This window comes from Mobula birostris, chromosome 6 (genome assembly GCF_030028105.1).
Source record: "Mobula birostris isolate sMobBir1 chromosome 6, sMobBir1.hap1, whole genome shotgun sequence".
NCBI lineage: Eukaryota > Metazoa > Chordata > Chondrichthyes > Myliobatiformes > Myliobatidae > Mobula > Mobula birostris.
Window position 1 is genome coordinate 156,190,644 of NC_092375.1, and position 18,447 is coordinate 156,209,090.

The following is an 18,447-nucleotide window of genomic DNA, read 5'->3' on the forward strand; positions in this document are numbered from 1 at the left end:
AAAACCGAAGTATTTAGAAATGTAGATTAGTCCAGAGAACCTTGGTTAAGCCATCAGTGAAGGAATACCAATGATCCAAGGTGCAAAATGATGCGACCAATGAAAAGTATAATCACTTAATGCAAGTAGTAAAAAAGAAATACAAGTTTGAAAGTTATAGCTCATTTGCCAAAATAACACATTCCAGTCATACAGGTATAAATGTACAATTTTATGTGAAAGACTTGGGGAAGACAATACATCCAATTTTAGTTCTGAGTACTCCTTAGAAGTATCACATACATATTTGGAAATATTGTATGTAAATTTGTTATTACCTCCAAGAATGTAGATGACACAAAATGAAATAGGAGTACCTGTAATAATGATGTCTCCTCTCTTAAAACATTTGTGTATTACTGACAAATTTAGCATTCATTTCCAGGGGACTACAATATAAAAGCAAGGATATAATGAGCAGTTTTGGGCACTTTATCCAAGAAAGGATGTGCTGACATTGGAGAGAGTTCAAAGGAGGGGGTTCACGAAAATTATTCTAGGATTGAAAGGCTTGTCATATGAAGAGCATCTGATGGCTCTAGGCCTGTACTCGCTGGAATTTAGAAGAATGAGGGGTTACTTCATTGAAGCCTATCGAATGTTGGAAAGCCTCAATAGAATGGATGTAGAGAGGATGTTTCCTATGGTGGGAGTGTCTACGACCAGTGGACACAGCCTCAAAATAGAGGGGTGTCCTTTTAGAACGGAGATAAGGAGGAATTTCTTTAGCCAGAGAACAGTGAATCTGTGGAATTCGCTGTCACAGACTGCTGTGGAGGCCAAGTCATTGGGTATATTTAAGGCAGAGGTTGATGGATTATTGGTTAGTCAGGGCAGGAAGGGATATGGGGAGAAGGCAGGAGATTGGGGCTGACAGTGAAAATCGATCAGCCATGATGAAATTGTGGAGCAGACTCAATGGGCCAAGTGGCCTAATTCTGCTCCTGTATCTTATGGCATTTTGCAGTGGTTCACTAGAGGGATGTCAAGAACCACAAACACTGGGTGTTGTTGAGGTATTATCAAAAACCTATGTAAATTATGCTGGACAGATCTTCATAGAACCTTCATTGATTGTGGCCCAACATTTCACTTTTAACGCAGATGGATTACCAATGAATTTTCCACTTTAGTTGGGAGGATACAATGCATGTTGCATTTGTAGCAGAGTGCATTCCTTAAGCTAAGTCATGAGGCTGCATCAAATAGGTCCCAAAATAATTATTTTAGGGATAAGGGTAAAATCCAAAACAACATGGATATTAGAAATAGAAATGAAAAATGCTGGGAAGGGTCAGCTTGTAACTGGGTTAATGGTGGAGTTCAATAACCATTCATTAAAACCTACAACAAAATATAATTTTTGTCTCCAGAGATACTGCCCAACCTACTGAAATTTTTTCCCCCTTCTGCTTTGGCTTCAGATGTAATAATAAAACGTTTCAGTTACAAATATCTATTAATGAAGAAACATGAAAAATAATAAACTAGAATATAACAAGACAAAGATCCCCCTTCCATTCTGTATTCATGCAATCAAGGAAATAATATAATTTTTTAAACAAACATCTCAATTATTGATTAAAATTATTCAGATTTTTTTTAAACAGTAGAAATAATATTTTATTTATAAATGTGCAAAATACATTTCTTCTCTTTTAATAATCCATGGTCTTTAAGTATAGGCAGGCTAAAAATTCTCTACTATTGAATTTCTGATCTTAGCTTGCTCACCGACTTCCCACGTGTAGAAGAATGAGACACAACCAAACTGGTCCATGACACACTTGTTCTTAAATTAGTTGCTCATTTAGAGCAATGTGATTCAGGAAAAGATGGGGGTGCTCATTTTTTCTATTGAGCAAGGTAAAATGAGAAGGAAGAAAGAAGGAATAAATTCTTCAACTTTTATTGACTGTGAGAAAGCAAAGACACAAGGATTGAAATATGGATCTGCTGATACTGCTTACTTAATTATCTTATGTTCCATAGTTCAAACAACATGCTGGAAATATGCTTTAAGAGTAGGGCATTCTATCAGATACATGTGCTGTATTTTACCATAGACTACCATGTTCAAAAAACAATATAATTTCAGACGGAATTCATCTTGTCCTGAAACTAGTTGTATTTAGAAAATGGAATATTAAAAATTTCACAGTATTTGAATTCAAAAATTCAGATTCAAGACATCAGGATTACGTTTCCATAATTTTGTTTGCATGGACTGAAAAATTATTATTGCTGCATGTCCTTATTTTATTCTCAGTTGCAACAATTGTGTTGCATAATGCTAAATGTTATGTCTGGTCAGTTCGTTTCTGGAATGCTTGCTAAATGATGCAAAAATGGACGACCATGAATACAACTGTTACAGTCTTTTCCCAGTTGTTGCTGCATTCTTAACAATGTATCTTCTATGTCTTCCCTTGAAAATCTGAGCGGCAACTGTCGAGCCAGGCGAACAGCCTCTCCCTTCAGGAGAAAATGCATCAATACACTTGAATAAATATTTAAGCAAAATTGTAATAATGTGCTCTCAGATATATTACATAACTGGTTGCATTTTGCAACATATAATAATTTCACCCCATCCATTTCTTTCCCCGTATACAGGCCCCTCACACAAGGTATTAGAGTAGGAAATTGTGCAAATAGGTTTATGAATTCTCCCATTGAATTTTCTTCACTATGGGTAGCTTCAAAGCACAGCAGTGATATGCAGTCAGTAATGCCAAAGAACAGTTCAGGTTGTCGCCATATCAGGGAATTACTGATATTAAATATATACCTATTACCCATTATTAAGATAAATCGTGAGATTAACAATCTGTGAGCCACTTTGCTTAAACAGTTAAGGTGCTCCAGCGTTGTCAGGAAATAATGTAATTGTGCTTCCCTGGTCTGATGGTGCACTCAGGACAGTTATTTCTTTGCTTTATCTATTATGAAAATATGTTGAACAAACGGCTGTGTATACATGTCACTGGACTCTGCTCTTTGCCCTTAGGTTCTGGCCCTGTAACTGGCAGAAATGAAGGGGCAAAGGACAAAGGTCAAGAGCACAAGTGGACAAACCAGGCATTCCTGAAACTGACCCTAGTTTTGAAAGCTTGAGTACCTTCATAAAAGATCTGGTAAGTTGCATATGAAAACTGAAGGGTAAGTATGAAAGTCTTTGGCTAGCTTGAAACTTTAAAGTTGCTTTCTATAATAGAAAGGTAGTATAGTAAAACAAATTGCACTTTGTGCTGACATAAGAAAATCAACAATGAATTAGTGGGGTTCTGACGGTGATTGGAGGTTTTATTTAGTGTAGGGGGACGGTTTAAATCATCAAACCATAATTCTGCCTTATTCAGATTTCTGAAGGCAAATTAAAACTTGCACACAGCTGAATAGGTGATGATATTCACCAGGAGCAAGTGTATTTATTCCCCAGACTCAGTGTGCGCTTTCTATTGAGTTAGCTAGCTGTGGTTTATCTCACCTGAAGTTACTTTTTCTTCCTCCTCCCCAACTTTTAATCCTGTCCTTATTTTTCAGAGATAACATTCTGCTACATCAGCCAAGTGACCATTTCTCATATGAACCTGGATTATGAATATCAATATCCAAAGAGCCTCACCCAACCTGATCCAGTTGCAACTTGACATCCATCAGCACCGGCTCCCATTTCAGCAAATGCTAATGAGTGGGGAGAGGTAGGAACTTTGCCCTTTCACAGGCTGACAGCTAATGTACTGGCTGAGATTAGCCGATCTGGCAGAGACCAAGGGTCAAACCTTCAGTTATCTTTCACACAAAGGCAAGGTTTAAACAAAATAACAGTGTGCACTAATTGCCATCTTTAGCTCTTTACACATCCATAAAGTAAGCCATCTTGCGGTAGAACTGGAAATCGAGGATGAGGGAAGGAGATCCGAAAACAAAATAGAAGTTTGAATTAATATACAAAAAAAAATGGAAATTCCCAGCAGGTCAGCCAGCATCTTTGGAGACAGAAACAATTACATTGATCATTCCTTTGATTATGACTGAAATATTGACTTTGTTGCTTTCCTCAAATATGCTTCCCAACCTGTTGAGCATTTCCTGCATTCTCTGTTTATTTTAGAAAAAAAAGTGAAGAAATGACAGCTGAAGAGATAAGAAATCTCATATCTGGAAAATGGTACAGCTTACATAAACTGTGAGCTGCTGCCTGTTCTTTTAAGGAATACAGTCAAGGCTGCATTCAAGCTTGCTGATCCTAGCTACAGCTGGCCTGGCTACCAGCTGCCTTCAAATGAGTTTAACTTTGAGAAGCAAGCCTCAAGCAGATATTATGATGTCAATTTGCAACCAGTAAAAAACATCACCGCCTTTCTTTAGGTGTAGTCTATGAAAGGGAGCAGCAGAAATACTTTCCTTCTAAAAGGCACTATAAAAACTTTGTGATTTTTGTGCCAATTCCAAATAACTACTACAGCATTAATAAAAATAATTTACATCAGACTAATTCTATCAAGTATCCGCAACACCCCCACCTATTATTTCAACTCAATTAATCTCAGATGTCTACAGTACAGAATAGAGGCCATCAGTCCATTATGACCATCTTGCTCCTTAGGCTCCTCCCACTGCCCTTCTCATTGTCCACACCTTGTGCTCCAAGTGCTCACTTGTTTCTTTCCCAAATATTAGTAGGTCTCCTGCCTCTACCATTCATTCATATAGCAAATTCCAGACCTTCATCAATCTTTGACGATTTTTAAACATCCTCTTTTTACCCTCCTCAATAACCCTTCTATAAATTTGTGAATTTATACTGTCATATCCCAATTTCAAACCAGTTCAGATGTAATCGCTTGAAACTAATGGCTGGGGAATGAGGCCTGTTGTTTAAGATGGCTTTAAGGTACTGAAAACTTTGTCTTTTTTTTAAAGAAACAAAGAAGTATCTTCATGAATGAACCAATATGTTGTACCATAATATTATTGTGGTTAGATTTGTACCCACAATTCCCTATATTGCTTAATTTCACTTGGAGCTATCAACAGCAGAGTAGAGGGAATGAATTTCCTCTGAGCAAGGAAGCAAAAATAGAGTGAGGAAGACATTCCATCGCTTACAAGCATTCCCAAGCTGTCAAGTTACAGAGCTCCATTGCAAGGAGCATATCGACACCCCTTCCCCCAATCTTGGATAAAGAACAACATACATACAATAATTAATATTAAAAAGTGAAACATAGTATTTGCTAATATTGTACAGTCCCAATTAATTAACTTGACGAGTGAAGATCAAAGCAAATCAAACAAGGAAAGCTACTTTAATGACACTTTTATCCTTTTCATTCCTAAAATATTTAGACCTCCACTAGAATCACCTGCCAACTTGATGTATTAATTTTTGGGGTACTTTCCATAAGTGTCTTACCTCCAAATAATTTACAATCTTTAAAGGTCTGCACTGGTGCAAATGCTGAGCATTTTTATTTAAAATTGCAATCAGGATCTCTCGTAAATCTGATATACCGTAGAAAGGTAAACACCGAGTCATCGCTTGAATTTCCAAATGATGCTCTCCTGTTGCGTTATCTAATCATGAAGAAAGGAAGTTATGTTGTAGACTTGACATTATTTTTTAAATTTTATGCAGCACATATAATTCTTAACTTCTAAGTCAATATTGGTTATATTTGGTTTAGTGATTTAAAAGTTAAATATAGTTACTAACTTAAGAAACTTTCCTGCTGTACCACAATGAAGTGACAAGTATAAATGAGTTATGTTTTGAAATTGAAGTGCTATAGCTATTTCAGCTTAAGTTAACTACAGCTGCAAACCTTTGCAAGGTTTATCAAAAGTTGCCTCAGGCTCTGACTTGCTCCTTGTGTTAACAATTCCCACATGGCCTGAGTGACATTTGGCAACCTCTCGGGGATGGCCATACTAAGCAGATTTAAACAAGGCAGCGTGTCTTTCCCCAAGAAAAGGAATCAGTTGTCAAATATGTTTAATAACAAATTTCATCCAGGGTCAGTGCCTGCATCACCCTGCACAAGGAGCAAGCCCCAGTGGAATGTGTGAGTGACGTACTGCTGAATTGCACATATATGTTAGAAGATCTTCCTAGCAGGGACACTTAAAAACTATCATCTCAGCAAGAGGAAAATAAATCTTCACTTGGTGACCTTTCTTGGAAATAACCATTCTGTTTTAAAGAGTCTCAAGTGGAAATATTCTCCTGTTCCATCCGCTGAGAATCTACTCCCATTAGTAAGATTTATAACCCAGTCAGCAGCTTTTTATTTCAGTTTTTTCCCTCTTTTTTTCCTACTACAGAGAGACTTCTGTTGGGTTTCAGTGTTTCATTATAAAAGCAAAACACTTGTTCAAAAAAAAATTCTATTTTTCAAACACCAAGGATTAATAATTTAACTCATGGCTACAATTGATATAATGGAATCAGCTATATTTGTTTCTTTTTTTTAAAACAGAAACTAAACATATCTTCATAATTCAGGTAATAATTAAGTTCCATCACTTCCCCACATTCTTTCCTTTTCACTAATAACCCCCTGAAGTAAAAAGAGAGATGGTGCAGTCCACTCTGTAGTTATTGCCAATGGATAGAGGTAGCAACATTCCTTTTCAATGCAGCGGCAGGCACACTGAAGTGTCTTTTCCATCCCTACCACTGGATTTATTCAAGATTAATCAAAATTAAGAGCATTATAGCAGTTAAGTGACACATAGTAAATGCTGGAGAAATCGAGCAGGTCAGGGAGCATCTGTGGATCAGTGTTTTGGCCTGGATCCTTCATCAAGACTGGAAAGGAAGGGGCCAGGAGCCGGAATAAAAAGGGAGGACAGGGAGGAGCATGAGAGGGCAGGTAATAGCTGAGTCTAGGTGAGTGTGGCATGAAAGAGCATGTTATAAGAAGCTAGGATGTGGTAGGCAGAAGAAATAAAGGGCTGAAAAAGGAATAGGTTAGGAGAGGGCTGTCGACCACGGAATAAAGAGGAGGAGGTGTGGACCAGAATATAGATGATGGTCAAGTCATGAAGGTGAGGGAGGAGTAGGGGAAAGGGTGAGGAAGGTGATGAGGAATGAAAAATTCCTCATTCCTGTGGCCTCCTCATGACCTGCCCAGCATCACTCTGTGGTTCCTTATCTCCTTCCATTTGTTCCATGATCTACTAGATAGATAAATGGATGCTTCACTGATCCAAAAGGAAATTGCAGTGTCACAATAGCATTACAAGTGCACAAATATACAAATATTAGAGAAGAAGTAAGAAAGAATAATATAAGATGTACAAGATTTACAAGTCAAAGATTACAAGGTCACTTCCCTAGCTATAGGTTGGCTCATTATAAGCCTGGTGGCTGAGGGTAAGGATAATCTCATATAGCGCTCTTTGGAGCAGCACAGTTGTCTTAGTCTATTACTTTAAGTGCCTCTCTGTTCAGCCAAGGTGGCATGCAGAGGGATGAGAAGCATTGTCCAGAATTGCCAGGATTTTTCGGAAGGTCATTTGTTCTACCACAGCCTCCAGTATCTCCAGTTTGACTCCTATGGCAGAGAAAGCCTTGCTAATCCTCTCCTATCACATTCTTCCTTCTTCAGCTCTTTGCTTCTTCCACCTATCACCTGCCAGCTTCTCACATCATTCCTTTTCATCAACCCCTTCAACCCACCTCCCTTCCACTTCTCACCTGGACTCATCTATTTCCTGTCAGCTTCTGCTCCTCCCCTTCCCCTTTCTTTCCAGTCCTGCTGAAGGGTCTCGGCCCTTCATTTCCCTCCATACGTGCTGCCTGACCTGCTGAGTTCCTCCAGTATTTTTGTGTGTTGCTCAAGATTTCCAGCAGAATCTCAGATCTACAGCTGCTAATTGGCATTTTTATAAGAAAAAAAAATCTAAGTTGTTTTAACTCCCAATTGAGATTTAATTGACTGAGTTAAATACACAAAAAGGTGATGATAAAGAAATTATACTACTGATGATCATAGCTTCTTCCGAGGATGGGGATAGTGTTACATCTTATCATGGAGAAGAAACTGTCTGTAGAACACTAATGGAATCCTTGGTACTGTCTTCTGGTGACTTGTGCATACCAGATCAGGTATCCATTGCTGTATTCATTTAAAATATTAGTTTCATAGTATGTCAGTAAACAACAATTGCTAAAGATGTTTTTGCAAAAATCTTAAACACACTGTTATAAAATTCATAAGTTGGGAAAACTGAATCTTTCAGCATTTGTTAATGGGAGATTAATGCAATGCAGTTCTGTCAATGGATATGTTTGTGCTTGTGCCAAAGGCCAAAATTCAACTTTTCCCCCCCAGGTGCACTGCATTGGTTTGATGTGCTGTCACTGGAAATCTGCTGCAAAGGTTAGACCCCTAAAATTTTTTCCATGTGAGGAAGGTGTGCCTGCAAAAACCCTCATGCTCTTTCTTGCACTGACCAGTTACTGACACAGCAATTCTGTCAGAATAATTTATTGCTATTATTGGGTGGAACGCCTTATCTCTGACACATTTTGTATGTTTTATGGATGATTATGTAAAGTATAGATTGCTGGTGACCCAAAAACTGCATTTAGCAGCAAGGAGGTCATGACAGCGGGTGCCTTTACACCTCAAAGCTCATTTTACACCATATGGCTTAAATATAGTTTAATAGGCTGAAGTAACCTTCTCATTTCACCAGCTGGTGGAAAATACACAAAGGACTGAGGGTTATAGTGAAAAATAACCCGATAAAGAATCCCACCCTTGCCATCATTGAGAGGAATTGTGTATGCAATGCTTTGGCTCAATGTTAATGGATCTGGAAAGAGTGTAAATATAATTTACAAGTAACTTGAGAGATGCCCCAGGCCATTTGTAATTAGGTACCAGTTAACTAAATCAATAAAAAAAAGAGTAGAGAAAAAATAAGAATAGCAAGCTCAAAACATGTATAAAGTTGCCCCTAGGAGAAAATAGCAAACTCCCTGCAAAGACTTTAAGAATTCATCCATTTCAATTGTTTGAACAACAGCTAAGCTCTGAATCAAATATTCAAATTAACCAGAAATTTGAAAAATCTGCAACTGTATATTTAGAAATGAGTGCACTGCACATAAAATTCTTAGCACTTAATAAAACTGCACATTGTGACACAATTTCAAATTCTGCAGAATTGGTAGGATACTATATTTTAAGGAATATAACCATTCATCTACAACATACCTGTGATTAGTTGTACCTTGAATCCATTACAGACAAGTCTGGGATCTGTAAGATAAATTATCCTATTCACAGCAGAATTTTCTTTCTGCATATTATAGAGGCAATCTACATACTGGGGTCCTCCAAGCTGGCTGAAATAAATCAAACAACAGGTTAGTCTTGTCAATGATGAATAGCAGATGACAGCAGATAGCTTATACATCAATTCACGTGTCCTCAGACATCCTAATAAGTGTTTCAATCACCAGATATCATAATCATCACTGCTTAATTCTTCCTTAATAAATCTTTAGAAAGAACCAACTCTGATGGGGGGTGAGGGGGGGGGGGGAAACTCTTGAAAAATGCAAAACTAATCTTTTGAAATTATGCTAGGGTTTAGAGCTAAATATTTATTCGGAGTTCTGATGAAGGGTCTCAGCCCAAAGCTTTGACTGTTTACTCATTTCCCTCGATGCTGCCTGACCTGCTGAGTTCCTCCAGCATTTTGTGTATATTGCTTTGGATTTCAAGTATCTGCACATTTTCTCGTGTCTGTGTTCTAAATATCTGTTACTGGTTTCAATTAAAAGTGTACACTGTATTTAATACATTCACAATATGGAAAATAGCAAGAGAATATGTTTAAAAATTTTGTACAATCACTCATCTGAGCTGAAACATGAATGGGAGCACACTAGATTGTTAAAATGAAATACGTGATATTTTCAGAGACATAATATCAAAATTACACTGGTGATGAACTTTAAAAAGTGTAAATCTATACACTTAAGTGCTAATACATTTTCATTGCATTTATTTTACCTGCTAGTTAGCGATATTGGTGTATCAAGGATTTCTGTTGGAAAAATATGATTCTCCATCAGTCTTTTAAATAGCAGAGCCTCCTCCACTCGAAAAGGGTTTAGTAACATCAGCTTCCTTTCAGAGGCAACAACCCATCCACTGGGGGAAGTCAAGGAATTAATGAGATGAAGTCTTTCACCACCTGCTTCATTGTTTTTGGACAGTTGCTCAAGTTGTTTTTTTAAAACACTTAAAGAAAATGGAACATCAATCACCTTACAAGGATTTTCCAAACTGGTTTTGTTATGGATTTGTGACTGAAAAAGTTTATCCAATATTTGCTGATTTGAAAGTGGTGCATTTTGTTTGTGCATCATAGTAACTTTAGATGATTGGGCCAATTTTGGCTGTTTCACTTCTTTGTGAGGAGGATTTTCTTCCATGGCTTTCTTCAGCTGTAAATTGTATCTGTTCAGGTCCTTTGCTGCTTTGTCCTCGAACCTAAAGAAATATAGTCTTATTGAAATACTTGCTGATTAAAAGACATGCAGAGCTAAATCAGGTTTGTTATTTCACATATTTTTGTACACTCAACTACACTACACTTACTCAAAGTGTGTAGAAACTGGGATTTGACCAGTGGCAGCAGGCTAACCCCATCAATGGCATCAAACCTCTTCACTGAGATAAGGGCAGATATTGAACATTTTCTATTAAATGCAGGTTCCACAAAGCAGCAAAACTATTATGAATAGCAAATAATTTTGAGATTTAGCATTCTAACATTAAAAATTGATTTAGCAAGGACCTATCCTTTAAGGTCAAGCTGTCCTATGTATTCATGGGTTATTAATATTTTATAATATGCATTAATTCATATCTGTATGCACAAACTGAAAATAAAAATAACAAACTCTTGTATTAAAGCAAATCTGGACCACTATAGTGAACAATATCTCCTCCATATGTTAGTCAAGTCAATTTATTTATAAAGCACATTTAAAAACAACACATGTTGACCAAAGTGCTGTACAAACCATTACAGGTAGCTAAAATCACAAATACAAGAAACACAGATATAAACCATAGAACCATTACAGCACAGAAACAGGCCTTTTGGCCCTTCTTGGCAGTGCCAAACTATTTTTCTGCCTAGTCCCACTGACCTGCACCTGGACCATATCCCTCCATACACCTCTCATCCATGTATCTGTCCAATTTATTCTTAAATGTTAAAAGTGAGCCCGCATTTACCACTTCATCTGGCAGCTCTTTCCACACCCCCATCACTCTCTGTGTGAAGAAGCCCCCCCCCCGTTCCTTTTAAACTTTTCCCCCTTCACCCTTAACCCATGTCCTCTGGGTTTTTTCTCCCCTAGCCTCAGTGGAAAAAGCCTGCTAACAGCTTATAGGCATAAAATAAACACATGAGCCTAGGCACAAGCCAAAAATCAGCCACATCAGGAAGATTCAAACGCTAGTGAATAAAGGTGTTTTGAGCCTGGACTTAAAAGAGTCAATGGAGGGGGCAGATCTGATAGGGAAGGGAATGCTGTTCCACAGTCTAGGGGCTACAACAGCAAAGGCACGGCCACCCCTGAACTTAAATTTAGATCGCAGGACAGCCAGAAGCCCCAAGTCAGCCGACCTGAGGGACCTGGAAGTAGAATAAGGGGTTAGGAGTTCTGCGATATAGGAGGGGGCCAGCCCATTTAGGGCTTTATAAACAAACAGGAGAACCTTAAAATCAATTCTAAACTGTACTGATAGCCAGTGGAGAGAGGCCAGGATGAAAGTAATATGGTCCCTCTTCCGGGCACCTGTCAGGAACCTGGCTGCGGCGTTCCTGGACCAGTTGCAGGAGGGACAGGGACGACTGACTAATCCCAGGATACAGGGAGTTGGAGTAGTCCAAGCGGGAGGATATAAGGGCGTAGATGACTTTCTCGAGATCTTTGAAAGAGAGAAATGACTTAATTTTGGCAATAGTACGAAACTGGAAAAAACTGGCTTTTACTACTGCATTACTGCATTAGTATGCAAACTAATGCACCTTCACACATAACGATTTGTAAGAAAGCTGGGTCACCAAAGCTCAATTTCACTAAACACAAAGGCCCTTCAGCCCAAGTCTGTGCCAGCCATGATGCTAAATTAAACTAACTCTATCTACCCACAAAGGATCTATATCCCTCTGTTCATTGTCTGTCGAAATGTCTTTAAACATTGCTATTGTATCCACTTCTCACTTCTCCCCTGACAGCACATTCCAGGCACCTACTGCTCTGTGTAAAAGATATTGCCTTGCAACTCTCCTTTAAACCTTCCCCTTTTCACCTTAAAACTATGCACTCTGGTATTTGGCATTTACATCCAGGGTAAAAGATTCTGACTATCTACCCCATCCCTAATTTTATATACTTTTATCAAGCCGCCCCCTCAGCCTCCAATAACAAAGAGAAAACTATCCAAGTTTGTCCAACTTTTCCCTGAAACTAATAGAGTTCAATTCGAACAACATCCTGGTGATCCTATTCTGCAGCCGCTCCAAAGCCTCCACATCCTTCCTATGTTGTGGTGACAAGAACTGCATATAGAACTCAAATGTGACCCAATCAAGTTTTTATAAGGCTGCAACACAACTTCCCTACTTTTATAGTCAATACTCCAACTGATTAAAGGCAAATATGCTATTCATCTCCTGTTCTTAGTGGTGATGCTCACTCAAGTTTCTCTTCACCTGTGTTGAGCCACATGATGCATTGGCCTGTGAAGCATTATTGAGATCAGGAACACTAATGCAATGCACACAGGTTGCAGGGGTCACAGGGACAACAATTTCACTGCAGTTCAAATGGTTTTTCTAATGAAAACTCATAGGAACTGTATTCAGAAACCTAGAAAAACTCTTTCCCAACATTGACGTTTGGATTTAAAGCTATTACATCCCTCACACACTCTTACACATTATAAAGTTTCCCTGTTAGAGGTGTAGAATGATACAGCTCAGATACAGGACATTCTATCCAATGAGCCTGTGTCAACTACACTGCCCACCCAATTTCCTGCATTTGGCCCATACATGCCCTACCCCTCCATGTATCTATCCATGTGACTCTTAAATAACACTATTGTACCTGCCTCAATCACTTTCTCTGGCATTTACTCCATATACTCATCACCCTCTACGTGAAAACAATGTTCCTCAGGTCTTTCCCATAACAGGGTGACCAAAACTGCACACAGCACCCCAAGTGCAATATACCCATTGATAGAATGTGCCTGTGGAAATACTGCTCACTACAAAAAGCATTTTTTGTAACATGTAGCTAAAGCAGATGATAAATTAAAAATTCTGCCAGAAAAGGAGTCAATTATCTTGCAGTAATTGCAGAAGTAGATTTGGGAAGAAGCTGGCACCAGTATATTTCAGAAGAAGATGGCGCCAGTGAACAACGCATCCAAGGGCAGCATCCTCCAGACGGGTCACAACAACAACTTCTTTTAAATCTTCCTTTTCTTTCAAATGTGGCTCTGCTATTGTTGGGGCCTGTGATCTACATTTTGGTGGCGTTCTTTCAGGCCGATTGCGTGATCTGGTACTTTGCTGTCTCCAAGAAGGTTCCGTGAGTCCTCGAGGCCAAGAAGCCTGGAGTCCATGATCAACTCCATTTCTCGCCCACCTAAATGCCTAGGGAGACTGAAATCATCAAGCTGAGAGCAGGAGTCGAGTGGGTATTCAGAACCACCTACTAGCCTCTGACTCACTGCTGGCGGAAGGTGGTGTCTGATGGGCGCTCTCTCCCTCTCACTTGCTACTCCCAAAAGATGGTCCTTGTGGTCAAATGCTCTCTCTCCCTCGATACTGTTGGAGGATGGTGCCAGAGTTCTGGACTTTGGACAGTTTAATTGACGTGGTGGGTGGATTAATCTCTGTAATTCACATTACGATGTGTTTCTGGTTTCTGGTCGTTCCTTTATTTAGTTGCTATTTTGGGTGATTTTCATTTGAACGGCCTGCAGATAGCAAACATTGATCTGACTGAATATCCTTGGACTCTTTTGATTTTGTGTTTTATATTCTATGTTTTTCATTCTTTTTTTTAATTGCCATTTGCCTGATCTGCTTTTTTTGGAAGTGGTGGTGAGGGGTGGGTTGATGTTTTTCTTTGAACGGGTTCCATGGTTTTGTTTGTTTCGTGGCTGTCTGTGGGAAAGACAAATCTCAGGGTTGTATACTGCGGACATAATTTGATAATAAGGGTACTTGGAATCTTTGAATCTTGAATCTTAAAGTGACATTTTCAAGTTAGTACTGAAATCAAGAATTATGCTTGCTCTTTCTAAACTTGGTACAAAAAAGCTAAACACTTTTTTTAGTGTTGGGATGTGTAAATTAAGTTCACATTGTTTAAAACTGTTTGAAATCACAATCCAGAAAACTTTGTGTCACTGTTGTGCTAACGTTTTGAAGTGGGAACATGCATGTATCATTTTAATGCAGTGGACCCCAACCACCAGGCCACAAAGCATGTGCTACCGGGCCACGAGGAAACAATATGATTTGACGATATGAGTCAGCTGCACCTTTCCTCATTCCCTGTCACACCCACTGTTGAACTTGAACGCATGCGAGGTCATCACCCACGCGAGGTCATCAGTGACCCAAGACGTGCAAAGGAATGGGTCCGTGACCCATTTGTAAATGTCCCCGGTGAATCATCCATGTCAGTGCGGGAAAAAGATCAACTCCTTGAGCTTGCAAATGAGGGTGGGCTGAAAAGTATGTTTGACATAACATCTCTGCTGACATTCTGGATCAAAGTCAAGACTGAATATCCTCAGATAGCCACGAAAGCACTGAAAACGTTGCTTCCATTTCCAACATCATATAGCTGTGAAGCGGAATTTTCTGAAATGAACGCAACGAAAACTAATTTGTGGAATAGACAGGACATAAGGAACCCCCTTCACTATCTCCCATCACCCCTCGATGGGACAGTCTTGTTGCAGGAAAACAAGCCCAGGGCTCCACTGATTCAGCGATATTGGTGTCTTGCAATGATTTTATATGTTCATATGAGGAAAAAATGCGCTGTGTGTTTAATATCCAAACGTTACTTAAATTGTTATGATGCTATTGACTTATAAGTGACTTATAATTGACTTATCACCATATTCATGCGAGGAAAATAGGCACTGTGTGTTTAATATTAAATTTGTTAGTTAAACCCTTTTAGAAACGAAATTGAGTGTATTAGCCACTTATAAACGACTTACAGTTGATTTATCACCTATATTCCGGTTGTGTTTAACAGGGACCGCCCCCCCACGGTCAGCCGGTCCGCAAGAATATTGTCAATATTAAACTGGTCCGCGGTGCAAAAAAGGGTGGGGACCCGTTTTAATGAACTAAATTAAAACTCTATCTGATTCAGGATGCATTCTTCACAATAGATCCAAAAATATACACATTTTAAAATCACATCTTTGCATTATTTACTGTTGAAAAAAATACTCACATAGCTGGCATTTCAACATGTTAAGCTCACTTTTTATAAGGAGGTTTGACTCTCAGGAACATGTCTGTGCCTACCATGATGCCAATTTAAACTAATCCCATCTGCCCGTGCATGTACTGTATCTAAGTATTAAGAAGAATGGCTTTTCCCCTACTTTGTGTTATGAGATGAATCTCGTTCATAAAATGCCTAAAATGGGACTCTCCATTTTATACATGTAAAGAAATTTGCTTTCACTGTAAAGCTCAAGAACAATTTTAAAATGTGTTCCTGTTTCTAGTGCAGGGAGAAAGGAAACAATAACTCGCATCTCTGCAATTACTTAAAAATAAAGTAACAATTTCCAACATGCTTTAAAAAAATATAATCAAATATCCAACTTGCTTAAGCAAGTATAATCAAAAGGCTGATAATAATATAATACCTCTCCCTGTAAGCCAAGAATCAATGCAAAATACAGTTTTTAATGACAAACGTTTTACTGCTATTTTCACAGAGCTAAGATAATAGAATGAAAACATTATCTGGCTTTATTGCAATGAGGGGATACCTGGATTACTATGTATATCTTTATTGATGAAACAGGAAATAGATATCTTTCAGTTTGCCATTTAAAGTAAAAAATATTCATATGATTATAATTACAAGCTGCTCCATTAGTAGCTGTATCTTCTTTGCATGTTAAAAATTTTCTTTTACAACAATGATAAACTTCGATTTTGGTAAATTCTGCTGTTCTTCTACCACTAAGTATTCACATTCTCCAATCAATACACTGAACCTGAAGAGAACACTTGCCAAAAAATCCACAAACGCTGGCTAATGATGTTTACAGCTGGAATTCATTAACCTGGCATAAAATTTAGCATCTATATTGTAAATTATAAATATACAACACTATTACATGGCAAATTTGATCATAAGACATTATCTCTCATATTAAGGAAATATCTTAATGTGAATTATATTTTACTGTTTCCTGTTAAGCATTGACAGATACTAACATTTGAATATTCAGTCAATTAGCTTAAAATTGAGAAATATGGACCTTTTATTCAACAGTTGTAACTAATTATGATTTACCCTACTCACATATGGTGCCTTTATTCTGTTCAACCTATTGAATCTAAGTGGGTTCCTGGGACAAGCAATAAATCATATTCAAGAAGTAGAGGAGAGACTGCCTCAACAATAACTATTGAGATAGAAACCATCTGCTACCTGTACAGCTGGAGGGGAAAAATCTCTTCAACAGAAACATAATCCTTTAACAGAGTTACAGCCTTGACCTGACCACTGAGTTATGTACTGTTACCAATTAAAAACTCTGCTTCTTTTTGGATTATGCAAGTCTTTGGTGTGGTCACCTCTAGGCCTTTTACTAATTATCCTCCAAACCCCCATTCATTTTCTTCCACCAGAGGTACAGCTCAAGGTACAACAGAATCCATCTACAATCACCATGATAAGGTAACATTTGGCACAGTAGGATTCAATAATTAAGATTGCACTAAGTGCTTCAATCAAGGAACCATGATCACTTTACTTATGCACCAGGTTATCTACCTTCCTCTTCAATAGCTCAAAGAAAACAAAGCAAAAGATTTTACATGACATACAGTACTTGTTTAATGGAGAAGAATTACAGTTAATAAGGAAGGAGAGAATGAGCTGATTTTAGAAAACTTAAGGTCAATGAGATATCAAAAGGTAGCCAATGGCCAATGTAGCAGTAAACCAGATACTCTGGCTTGTGTGACCTTTTGCTCATCAGTCATAGTCTGTAATGCAGCCAACGTCCTGGTAATTCTCCTCTGCACCCTCTCTAAAGGCTTCCACATCCTTCCTATAATGAGATGACCAAAACTTTACACAATACTCCAAGTGTGGTCTAACCAAAATTTTGTAGAGCTGCAACATTACTTCATAGCTCTTGAAGGCCAACACACCATGCACCTTCTTAATCACCCCATCAACTTGTGCAGCAACTTTAAAGGACCTCAAGATCTCTCTGTTCCTCCACACTTCTCCAGACTGAACTCCATTTACCACTTCTTAGGATTTGAATCCTATCAATTGGCGAGTGCTGTATTGCATGGAGGGAAGGACGATAGGCTGATGAGGAGGGGGAAGTGCATTTTCTGATCATTGAATGGATTCGCCCAACTCGGGTTATGACATCAGCCTCTTCCTCTCGAATTACCTCTCCCAACCTCCCCTGTGTGAAAACCAGAACAAAGAGCACACCAATCTCCTGTTACATACAGAAATCTGGTAGCCTAGCAGAGGAAGAGTTCTCAACAGGGTATTTGAACTGAATGGTGAATTGCAGGAATATTTTTAAGAAAATAGTGGGCCAGATTTTGCTGAGTGCTTTGAAGATGAAGAATGGCTGCAGAAACTACCCTACTTAGCAGATATTTTTCATCATATGAACCAGTTGAACAAGTCTGTGTAAGGCCCTGGAGAAAATGCTTTAACTTCAAGTAACAAGATTCTTGGATTTAAAAGCAAATTGAATCTTTGGAAAAATCATGTTGCAAAAGGAAATCTTGAAATATTTCCACTGCTGCTTGGGCTTGAGAGTGAGAAAGGATATCAGAAAATCTCCAGTCTTATTGAAAACCACCCGGAAGAATTGTAGAACAAAATTGAACACTATTATTCCTCCCTTTCAACACAAGAGTATGACTAGGTGAGGGACCCCTTCTCTGAATCTTCTGCTCAGGCTCAGAACTTGACTTTGAGAGAAGAGGAAGATCTTGATGAGCTGCACTCTGATCATGCACTCAAGGTGAGATTTACTGACCTGCCCCAGGACACGTTCTGGATTTCTGAGAAAGAAGAGTATCCTGCCATTCACT

The 18,447-nt window shown here is 38.5% G+C and overlaps 1 protein-coding gene across 6 annotated transcripts in view; it reads right to left on the reverse strand.

The window, feature by feature from the left end:
• Positions 1-299: 299 nt before the first annotated feature.
• pms1 (PMS1 homolog 1, mismatch repair system component) overlaps positions 300-18,447 on the reverse strand; it is a 107,769-nt gene continuing 89,621 nt past the window's right edge. For 4 of the 6 annotated variants that reach the window (XM_072261688.1, XM_072261687.1, XM_072261689.1 and 1 more), the window contains 4 exons: positions 10,080-10,562; positions 9,276-9,406; positions 5,462-5,622; positions 300-2,514 (listed from right to left, as the gene is read on the reverse strand). In XM_072261688.1, coding sequence (XP_072117789.1) covers positions 2,350-2,514; positions 5,462-5,622; positions 9,276-9,406; positions 10,080-10,562 — 940 coding nt within the window. In that variant the 3' untranslated portion in view covers positions 300-2,349. Of the gene's footprint in view, positions 2,515-5,461; positions 5,623-9,275; positions 9,407-10,079; positions 10,563-18,447 lie in introns of those variants that run through there. The other 2 variants (XM_072261692.1, XR_011886430.1) reach the window with 2 other exon arrangements.